The sequence below is a fragment of the Lactuca sativa genome, chromosome 3 (assembly GCF_002870075.4).
Source record: "Lactuca sativa cultivar Salinas chromosome 3, Lsat_Salinas_v11, whole genome shotgun sequence".
Lineage (NCBI taxonomy): Eukaryota > Viridiplantae > Streptophyta > Magnoliopsida > Asterales > Asteraceae > Lactuca > Lactuca sativa.
This window is the reverse complement of record NC_056625.2, coordinates 179,302,221-179,314,032: the sequence shown is the minus strand read 5'-3', so window position 1 is coordinate 179,314,032 and position 11,812 is coordinate 179,302,221. Positions and strand designations below refer to the sequence as shown.

Below are 11,812 nucleotides of genomic sequence, written 5' to 3'. Positions count from 1 at the left end.
TTCAAGATTCAAGCTACAAATTAAAAAAGTGAACGATTAGTTTGTATTTTTCATTTTTTTTTGCAATATTCAAGCTACAACCTTTGGAAATCAATGGTATGTTTATTTTTTTAAGCTACATCTAAGTGTGTTAAAATAGAAAAGTGAAATTTACATTGTTATTAGTTTTAATTTTAATACGATATATAATGTTTTTAACTGTATCCGGTGAAGTAGATCTTTATTTCTATGGTACCACAAGTAGTTTGCTTTTTTGTCATCTACTTGTGGTTCTTGACTTTCAGTTAGATGAAGTATCAATTATGGAACTTAAAGCAATATTGAAGGGTTGACCTGATATTGTTTTTATGGGTAAATAGAAGTTAATAAAAATATACTTTACATAGTATAAATATGTACAATATACATGAAAAGATCAAAAAATTTGTCTTTATTTGACTGTAAATCATATTTTGTAGATTTATAGGACAATTAAGTGAATCTTTTGAAGTAGATTTATAGAAGGGCATTGTCGTCGTCGATTACTGAAACGAATGATTTTGTTCAAAAGAAACATGGATAAACATTCACCTTCCATTTTCTTCCATGTCTCGCTTCCAAAACAAAGTCCAACCTAGAAATAAGAATCGGATATCTAATGTAGAAGGGCAATTAGATATTGATTCTCTTTGAATAGTAAAGTTTCAAAAAGAGAGAAAAAAGCAAAAGCATATATGTTTCAAAGGCATATTGTCGCTACATAATCAGGTAATGCATGTGATTTTGTAGAATTTATGGTAATACAGGTGATTTTGTGGTATGATCCACCAGAAAATTGCTATTTTAGGCAAAACGATGGTCATGAAATGTGTATGATTAGTAATTGTAGTCATCATGTATGTAATTTCTTTGTTTTTTACTTTGTTATTTGTAACTTACATAATTTTATCTTTTTGTTGGCCTTGATCTATGATCATTACTAATTAGACGGGGCTATTGAAACGAGTTTTGATGAGGTTCATAATGTTTTGAAATTGCAGGATACAAAAGCTTGACTACATATTTGGTTGAAAATATACATAAAGTCAAAGATAAGCTATATAGTTTCTTTATTGTATTTGATCACAATATATCTGATGTCCTAACCATATTTTCATGTTGGTCTTATTTTCAAGAAAAATATGTAACTTGGACCATCTACACTTATTTACATGTATTCAAGGGAAATATAGAAAAATTTAGCTTAGTTCTTTACCATGTAAAAGTTGTATCAGCTACTACAGATTGGATTTTTTTGTTGTTTTTTTTCACCTTTTTGAAGTCTTCTTAAGTATTTAGCTGGTTTTAAATTATGGCAAAAAGTTTATGCATTGATGTAGTTCTTCTTTGTTAACACTTGGGCGTTCAACCTATATAATTTCATTGGTTTTCGGCTCAATTTAAGTATTAGGTAACGAGGAGCAAAAATAATATGCTTATCTTACTAGAGTGACAATATCTTATTGGAGTTTGTCACATCTGGTGAGCATAATCTAAAAATGACTTCTTATACCTTTGTTTTATTTTTAGTGATAAAGGACCTTTCATTCTCTCTCGACAAAGAAATTCACAAAAATAACCACTATATCTCTTTTTTTGTTTTTGTTTTTTCATAGAAATCCATGGATTAGGGACAATGGATTTAAAAGAAGTTTGGGGTTATGAACCTTGAAAATCTTAATATTTTCTTGTAGTTTTCTTATATTATCTTATACAATTTATTACCTAAATATAGCATGTAGATCTCATGTGAATTATCATACACCTGCAAAACATAAAGATATTTTTGATCCTAAAGCATTTGTGCTTAAGTTTTTTTAAAAATGTTAAAAAAAGGTAAACCATCAAGTTATTGGAACCTAGAGATCATCGAGTTATAGTAACCTGGACATTAATTATAATAATAATAGCCATCTTATCGCAAATTTCACAAATGTAGATCGTTAATAAGCTAAAGGGAAAATTTTCATATATAAGTTTGTATGCATCGACTATAAGTGCATGCGATTGTGTGTGTTTGTATATGTATGTGACTTTGTGTATGTATAAAACTCAGTCGATATGGTGCAACTTTTTTTTCCATTCTCTTCTTTTAGGTTTCATGGATTTAAAAATATGAAAATTAAAAGATTCATTATTGTTAGCCATTCTATGTTTCTACATAGTATGTTGCTATTTGTTCCAATTTCCCATTAATATTTGTGGTCACCTAATGATCGTCGGTTAGGATTTTACACCTTGAAAACATTTTTGATAAAGTTCATATTTTATATCAGTTAAAACTTTTGACATTTTTTAAAGTAATGTTTGTTTAAGTGTAGATACCTTATGGAGGCTTTAGACAGTTAAGATCAAATGATCACAAAGACACAAACATAACTCTTACTCACTTTTTATGAACACGTTGAGCCAATCGCCCCCTTATATGTATCTCTCATTATCTCAAACCAATGACATGTTTTTGGTTCCAATTTCATGTTATTGGATTTGGTCTAAAAATGAAATAATTAGCAATATATTTTCCTTGGAACATAACATGTTTTCAAAAGGAAATTTATCGCCGGAAGAAATTATGCGTTGTCGCCGCTTTGTGCGGGTACACCACTAGTATATATATATATATATATATATATATATATATATATATATATATATATATATATATATATATATATATATATATATAAGTTAGTATTGAAGCTGTATTTTTGAAGCATGTACTTTATTTGTTAATTTCTTGTTATGTATGGTTTTTAGGTGAAGCCTTGAGAACTTCAACTAAGTCAAGACTTGCAGTTAAAGGGGAGTCTCATCAAATATAAAGGTGAGTTCATAGTTTTAACTCACTAAGGTGCATAACTGAAACATGCATTTCGTAAATGGTGATTTGATTCACATTAGGATGACATTTTCATTACTTGGGCTTGATGATGGTATGATATTTGTGATGCTATTGTATGCTTTATGCTATTGCCATACTATGATGTATTTGTTGTGATGCTTTCACTCTAATGAATTTGATACGACACGCTAATTTTGGGTATGAGTCAATAATTTTCTTAACTTTAGTGCATAACCGAAAACTATATCTCATAAGTGGATTATTGATGCAAATTAGGGTCATACTAGAATTTCTAATGCTTCTTTGGTAAATCTTATTATGTGCACATTGTGTATGGTTATGTGTTGCTATTTGTTGATATGATGCTATGATTGATATGTGCCAGTTGAATTCGTTTGCGATGATTATGCCTAATAAAATCCATAGTCATAAGTTATGCTTGATTGATGGTATGTCATTTTGTTACATGCTATATTGCTTGAATTGGTTGTTCATCTAGCATGCTCATTTTGAATTAAAGTTGTAATGAATTGGTAGACTTATTTTATAACATGGTGATAATATGATGAATTTTATTACATGCTTCATTTCTCGTGAAGTTTGTATGATTAACATGACTATGTTGATGTATGGTTGTTTTGCGGGGTATAGTGGTTGTATGGGTAGAACCTTACAAGTCTATTTGGTTGAAACAGCTTAATCCATAACGGTGATTAGTTACATGGTCTTTCTAGATGTCGTGTGACAAGTGGTTGGCGTGCACCCCGGTGTACGAGAGTTGGAGTAGTGTTGGAGTTATGGTGTGGTCGGATAAAGCATCACATGGGAATCGGGAGTCATATTGATAGAGTTGACACTGTTTGTACCGATCCTGAACGACACCATGAAGTACTTGTACTTTGCAGGTCGGAGTAGCGAAAGTGGAAGTCTTGGGGTTGGTGAATTTGGGTGGAAGTAATGAGTCACTTAGAGCAATAAACTAGTTGAGCACAAGAGTAGTGAACGAGGTTAAGTTGTTGGGTAGTCTGTCATTAAGAAACCCCAAAGTAGATAATCGGTTCAAAGGTGCTTATATGCAATAATTATCTGAAATGAACTTGTATATGATAATCAGTTAAAAGAAATTATGTCCAATAAAGGGTGAACTGAATTATATGTAATATTTGGTTGAATTAAGTTGATAAATATAATTAGATGAATTGAAATTAAGATGTATGGTGAACTGATGTCAGTGACCTGATTTTACGAAAGGTAAGAAACTGCCACTAAACACACGTCTACTTTTCCATGGCTCGTGAAACTTTTTATTAGAGAAAACATGACCCGTGGAAAATCAACAAAGTAGAATGCTCAAACTGATCAAAGCTTCAAATTACATTGATGGTATGAATTCAAATACACGGCCTGTGGAAAGTCGTGCTTTAATTTCCACGGTCGTGGAAGTCCCTGGATGGCTACATTCTTCAAATTTTCCATAGCTTCCTCCTTGATACTCCGATGGTCATGAAATATTGTATGCATCGTCTAATCACCTCCCGTAGCGAGATCTCACCTCCAAAAGTCCCTAAAATATCACATAAGTGAGCTAGTGAAATAATATCATGAATGTCCCAAAAAACATGAAAAATGCATGAGTTTAAGCCTAAATGAAATGCAATAATATGAAATAAAAGTGCAAAATAGGAGCATAAAATGCTGAATTTAAATGCCCAAGAATCATTATTGAGTGATATTTCTAATAACATATGATCCTATAGGGTCACACATTTATCAAGTTGGCACATTTTGTATATTTATTATCAATATGATTATTAATAAATAATATCAATTCTTGTATTTAATTGGAGAATACTTATTGGTTTGTGAAAATAACAATTAACAAAGAGTATAACTAGTTACTATATCATATAATATGACTTAATAAGTCATGTACAAAGTATTGGACGCTTTGGTCAACCATGATCAAGTTAATAAGTTAACATACCATGGTTAATAAAATAGCTACATATTTTTTGTCCTCTTGGAGGACATGGCTGAAAGTTCTTAGAGTATGGGAGGTTGCTTGTCAACCTCTCTCCTTTGCTCCCCATGGTTCTAAAAGGCTACCAATAATTTAGTACTTATTTGAGTTAAGTACTTAAAGGATTGAGACACTCAAGAATATAAGAAGAAAATAGCATTCTAAGTGTCTTAATCTTGATGGTGGATACTTGTATAGAAAATCATACTTTTTGAGTTGTCTATCTTCATCAACACCACAAATTCAAGTGTTCTCAAATGGCTTCAAAGGTTGTCATTATAAAACACTCTTTGGTTATTTCTTTAATATCATTCTAACCTCTATAATGGATCCTAGATTGTTTGGTTTTGTTATAAACTCAAAAATAAACTTGTTATTTAAAAGCTTCCATTGCGTTTTTTTGTGAAAAACTAATTATATTTTGTATCAAAACTCATCATAAAATGCACCTAACAAAAACACCATAAGTCTTAAAAAATTTGGTTGAACAAATATTATATTTGTATATTTAGGAAGGGTATATATGGAATTCTCAAAGAAAAAAATAGTAAATTGCAAAATTGGCCCCTGTGGTTTACCAAAAAGTGCAGTTTCAAGCCAATTTTTTTTCACGTACGGATGGTCCAAAACTTAAACTTTGATGTAGAATTGGTTCCTTGACTTAAATGGCCATCTAAAACATATGTTAAGTCTAAGGTCTCGTTAAAAGTTAGGGGCATTTCGTCTTTTTAGTTATTTTATTTATTTATTTATTTATTTCCTAGTCCATCTATATCCTCTCCGTCTCTACCTCCATCCTTTTCTATGTTTGCATCCCTTACCTCTCTCTCCCTAAAATCTGGATAGAAGGTCTAGTATAGGGATGGTGATGTTGGTTCTTTTTGTACATGAAGGTGGTGATATCCGACTATGAAAAAGGATAATAGTGGTGGGGTATGGTTGGGATGATGACAAGTGTAGGATTTTTAGGTATGGTGGTCGATGATAGTCTTTATGGTGATAGAGAAGACAAAGATAGGCCACCACCCAACACTTGAACTCTCTATGTGATGATTTCTTGCTTTAAATCGTTAATCTCCATTTACAATATATGTCGATTGGAATGTCGATTTGGAGCTGGATGCGAATAACTTGGAGATAGACTTTGGTTTAGGGTTAAGTTTTCCTATTTAAGTTGATGATAATCGTAACGGTGGTGACGATAGTTTAAGGGTTATGCTTGTTGATTATGTTGATGATTTCATCGTACCAAAGAGAAGAACGGAAGGAGAGTAAGTAGATCCCCAAATAGAAGATATAAATCACCAAATCCTATCTTCGGTGAGGGTAAATTTGTGGATCTAAAAATTGAATATATATCGGTATCACTGTGTTCATCTCCTACAACAACCATAATATCTAGAAACCCCATATGGAGGTGGAACTAGAAAGGCAGGTGGAGTCATTGGCGAGTCTATGTGTATAGAAGGTGGGTCACTTGACCCACCTTTTTTCCCATCTTTTATAAGAGATTATAAATAATTATAAATTGTGACTCATCTTAAAAACTTCGAGTGAACCACCTAAATGTTTTTGGCAACAAAATATATATAAATCAAAATTTCAAAAGCTCACATTTTATGTTTTAATAGGCACCGAAGTCATTTAAGGTATAATCCAATAAAAAAAATATTCCAATACAAGTTAAAGATAATAAGATAAATACAAGAAAAAAGAAAAAAAAACAAACAATAAAAAAAATTTGTTCTCAACACGTCGTTCTTCTCCTGCTTCAAGGTATACGTTGATACCGTGATACACAATTACACAAATCGAAAATTCCTCGCCGTCCGTCGGCCCTGACCCCACAACTAATATCAAGATACAAGACCTCATTTAATACAATTATAAATACTTGAAATTTCTTTTTTGGTTATACAACCCGACCCGAACTTGCAACTAGTATTTTTTTTACCATTTTTTTCGGTTTCACTTAAATAGTGAACCACATGATTTTACGTTCTAGACTCGCCACTGTGGAGTTGCAGAGCTTGTTGATAAGAAAATGGTTGCAATTGAGATTCGGGTGGAAGCCTTGAAGGCAATCAAAAGAGAGAGATATTGATGAAATTTGACGACCTAGTGTTAGTCTTCAAACGAAGACAACGATGTAATTAATGGATGGTGAAGCTTCCAAAGATGAATAGGCTTATCGAAGATGAAGGGTGGAGATATGCTGAGGTAGGGGTGAGCGCGGTGCGGTGCGGTTATTAGCCAAAACATCACCACTAACCGCAAATGCGGTTAATCAATTTTCAAAACCGTTTGGAGCGGTTAGGCGGTTATTTTTGTAGTGCGGTTTTGTTTTTTCTGTGTTGCGGTTATTAACCGCATGGATTTGGTGCGGTTATTTTGTGTGATTTTTAACCACAGTTTAGAGCTCAAACGGTTTTAAGAGTTCAAATATATTATGTGTAATAAAAAACCATAACGTATAAGACAATTAACTTAAATCACAAATAATTAATATCTTAAAAACGTCAAATCAATAGTAATTAACAATAAATTTCTTAAAATTGTTTCACCATTTTTCAAAGTTAAAAAAAAAAAAAAAAAAAAAAAAAAAAAAAACAACAACAACAACAACACTTTTGTCTTCTAGTATTTTATTCAACTTTCATTCATCAAACTTGTCTTATTTTTTATATTTAACATATAAATAATTAATAAAAAAGTTGAGTATAATATATGCGGTGCGGTGCGGTTTTTTGCGGTTTTTTAAAATTAATAACCGCACCGCACCACAAATTTGCGGTTTTTGAAAAACAGAAAACTACACCATCGGTTTTTATTGCGGTTGTGGTTTTTATGTGGTTTTTGCGGTTAATTTTAGTTGCAGTGCGGTTTTTGCTCACCCTTATGCTAAGGTCTGAGGATAGAGAGTATGTGTGTGCCATCGTCTCCATCTCCCTCGTTCTTTTCCGGATTACAAGTATGTATTCATTCTTATATTTGAAACCAAATCCCAAATAAAATCAAGAATCACGACTGTTTTGTTTCACGAGTTTCAAAAGTGGAACTAAGAGGTGGGTTTTCTGAGGCAGAGAGATATGAAGGAGGGTAAATGCGAAGACGATTGGTGAAGGCTTCTGAGGGTGGTGTTGATGGCAAAAGGTTGGTGGTGATGAGAGAGAGAGAGATTAATAAAAACAATAAATAATAGTATAATTTGAGAAAACTTATAAAATAATAAATATACCCTCACATGATAAGCATGTAACCAACTTAACCGATGAAAGATAAATACAATTAAGTCGAAGGACCAATTAAGTCGAAAGACCAATTCTAAGTGTGACCATAACTTTTTTGGTAAACCTAAATGACCAATTTTGCAATTTACTCCAAAAAAAAAAAAGTGAAAAATAAGCGAACGCATGGTGGGCGATATCGAAACTACGACGGTTATGTCACGAAATCAAGAATCCTTGTAGGCTCCTTGTAGGTTCCAGACGGAGAGAGAGGGGATGACAGATGCATGTATATCCATCTATCCGTTGAGATAGATACATCTTTGATTTCAACAAATTTCGCTACTGAAAATCACTTCAAATTGTGCGAAGATTTTGACAAACAGAAGAAGTAAAAATCAAAATGGAAGGAAATGGAGCACCACCACCACCATCGGCGGCGATAATCGAGCACAAGGCGTATGCTCGAATTGGACTCCTCGGTAATCCCAGCGACGTGTATTACGGACGTACGATCTCCTTAAACATCTCCAATTTTTGGGCTTCTGTTCGTTTGGAACCATCTTCAGATCTCGTCATCGTCCCTCACCCAACTCACGATCTCGTTAAATTCACTTCACTCTCTCACTTGGTACTCCTCAATTCGCTTTCCGCTTCTTCTTAATTGCATCGTTTATCCTTTGATTCCTGATCTATTATTTTACGATCCATTTCCCTATCTCACTCGCCATTTTTCATGTTAATTACGTTTTCGGACTTTCGAACTTTGTGGTTCTCGATCTGTGTTGTTGTATTTTAATTCGATTCGGTGATGAATATAAACGACGGATTTGATGTACTTCAATGTTGCTAAGATTGAGAACAGTGAATCGATGCTTCTCGAAATTATACTGTTGGTGCATTTTAACTTGTAGGAGTCAAATCCAATGAAAGTTCTCATCTATTTTTTACAAGTATAGAATTTCAGAAGTTGAATTTTAACGAATTTCATATTCCGTATTCAATTCGGAAGGTACTCTGCTTGATCCAAAAGGTCAAAATGTAGGCTGTTTTCTGCCATTAAACTGTAGTTACACTTACATCATTCAATTCGATCTGCTATATTTTGTTCTTACTCCTGAAATGAAATTCCTACTGAGAACTAGAATCGTATTCTCACACATTTGTGTTACAGACAAATCGATTGGAGAATGAAGGTTACTATGGAGGTGTACGCCTCCTCATGGCAACTTGTAAAATCTTTACCAAATACTGCAAAGAACAGGGGATCGATCTTCACAACAACAACTTTTCTATTTCATATGAAACCAACATCCCTCGTCAGGTAAATCTTTCAAGTTTCAACCATTTCTGTTATCTCTTCTTCATTGTATATCCAATGATCCTTGATCCCAAATCTCGTGTTATCATTTTGGAAATTCTATCTTACCCTTTTCATCTCTCAGACAGGGTTATCTGGTTCTAGTGCCATTGTATGTGCTGCCTTTAGCTGTCTTCTTGACTTCTACAATGTCAGAGACAAAATAGGAGTGGAGATTAGACCTCAACTTATCCTCAATGCAGAAAAAGAACTTGGAATTGTTGCAGGTTTACAAGACAGAGTAGCTCAAGTTTATGGAGGCCTTGTATACATGGTATTTGACATAAATAATATAGTTTTTCTTATAGTTTTTAAAGTATAATAATATAATGAAATCTATTTGCAGGATTTTGATAAGGAGAAGATGGATAAATATGGGCATGGAAATTACACAGAGTTGGATACAAGTCTTCTTCCACCTCTTTATCTCATCTATGCTGAAAATCCAAGTGATTCTGGAAAGGTATTTAAATAGTTAAATACAAGAAATAGCAAATTACTTCTATTAATTTGTTTATAAAATAAAGTTTTCATGACTTTAGGTGCATAGCACAGTTCGGAAAAGATGGTTAGATGGAGACAAGTTTATAATATCGTCAATGGAGGAAGTGGCAAACTTAGCTCTTGAAGGAAAAACAGCTTTACTTGAAAAAGATTATTCTAAACTTGCTACCCTTATGAATCAAAACTTTGATCTAAGAAGGTAAAACAAGAAATGGAAATGTACTTTCATTGATTTGTTTGTTATTGCATCCTATTTTTATTTCTTCATATTATAACATTATACTTTGAAAAAAAAATCTACCTAATTATAATTTATAGCAATAGGGAAATCTCCATAAGAATTCTTATATTTTGGCCTCATAATCGATTTTTGTCCTTATATATGTATTTTTTTATTCAATTAAGTCTCTAAAACTGACAATTGTATTCATTTTGACCTTTTTACCCGTTAAACAGGTCATCCCTCTTTCAAAGTTCACACTTTTGACCTAGATTTTAAAATTTATTATAAATTTGGTCAAAAATTTACACTTTCGGCCCAGATTGCAAACTTTTGTTATGAATTCACCCTAAACTTAGTTTTTTACAATTTTTTTTTGAAGTTAGAGTGCATTGTTACGAATTTACCCTAAGTTTAAGGTGAATTTGTAACAAAATTTTGCAATCTCGGCCAAAAGTGTAAATTTTTGACCAAATTTGTAATAAAATTTAAATGGGAAATCTCCAATAAAATCCCAATATTTTGGGTCAGTTTATGGTTTAATCTCAACATTTATTTTTTGATCAGAAAAATCCTGGTTATCTAATCTTATACAATAATCTATCATATTCTGTTGAAAAAAATTAGGATTGTTTCGTTAATTTTGGCAAAATATAAAATAATCATGTCTTTTTTGTTCAAAAAATAAAAATTGGCATTAAACCATAAACTGGCCTAAAATATTAGGACTTATCGAAAATTTCCCAATTTAAAATTTGGGCCAAAAATGTAAACTTTGAAGGAGAGATGACAAGTTTACAGGTTAAAATGGTCAAAATGAATACAGTTGCCGATTTTATGGATGTAATTGAATAAAATATATATATATATATATATATATATATATATATATATATATATATATATAAGAACTTTTCCTATAGCAATATCATGCAAATAAAAAGTGTAATTTGATAATAAGAAAAGAAAATTGAGAGTAGAAAGGTATTTCAGGAGGATGTTTGGGGATGCGGCGCTTGGTGGTTTAAACATAGAAATGGTGGAGGTGGGGAGAAGAGTTGGGGCAGCTACAAAATTCACGGGCAGTGGTGGGGCAGTTGTGGCATTCTGCCCGGATGGAGCATCACAAATTGAGCTTCTAGAAGAAGCTTGTAAGAAGAGTGGGTTCTTTATTCAAAGTGTGAAAGTTGTGCCTTCTCTTCTTAATGAAATCGATATTAGAACTCTATCATCAAAAAAATGAAAAAATGAATAGACTTGAAAGAGTGTTGCTAAATGCTATGTGTAAGGTGTTTTTATTTATTGGTTTATTGTGTAGAAATTGTGACATTATGAAGTTTTTATGTTCTATGTTCTATGTTCGTTTTGGTGTAATATTTAGGAATGGATTTTGTCGAATTAGGAAATTGAAACATGAAGGAGTTTTACAATAATGATTTTGAAAAGAATGAAATGGAGGAAATTGAAATTGAAATGGAAGGAATCGGTGGTTGGTTTGAAATGAAAATTCAATATTAATATTTGAATAAATTTGAATTTTCACTTGTAATTGAAAATTTGTTAGGCTAAATTTCATAAAAAAACCCATTTTAATTTGGTTTTTTCGGTTTAATTAATTAAA

The 11,812-nt window shown here is 32.1% G+C and overlaps 1 protein-coding gene across 1 annotated transcript; it reads left to right on the top strand.

Annotated features, from left to right (window-relative positions):
- Window positions 1-8,267: 8,267 nt before the first annotated feature.
- LOC111909947 (glucuronokinase 1) lies at window positions 8,268-11,552 on the top strand. Its single transcript, XM_023905737.3, has 6 exons — window positions 8,268-8,738; window positions 9,282-9,431; window positions 9,553-9,741; window positions 9,814-9,930; window positions 10,010-10,170; window positions 11,185-11,552. The coding sequence occupies exons 1-6, from the start codon at window positions 8,511-8,513 to the stop codon at window positions 11,432-11,434; spliced, it is 1,095 nt and encodes a 364-aa protein (XP_023761505.1). The 5' UTR covers window positions 8,268-8,510; the 3' UTR covers window positions 11,435-11,552.
- The last annotated feature ends 260 nt before the right edge of the window (window positions 11,553-11,812 follow it).

Bases quoted from the DNA above. Each gene is read 5' to 3' on its own strand.
- LOC111909947 (XM_023905737.3), top strand. From the start codon at position 8,511: ATGGAAGGAAATGGAGCACCACCACCACCATCGGCGGCGATAATCGAG. The intron at 9,931-10,009 runs GTATTTAAATAG...TCATGACTTTAG, and splicing joins ATCCAAGTGATTCTGGAAAG to GTGCATAGCACAGTTCGGAA. The intron at 10,171-11,184 runs GTAAAACAAGAA...AAGGTATTTCAG, and splicing joins CAAAACTTTGATCTAAGAAG to GAGGATGTTTGGGGATGCGG.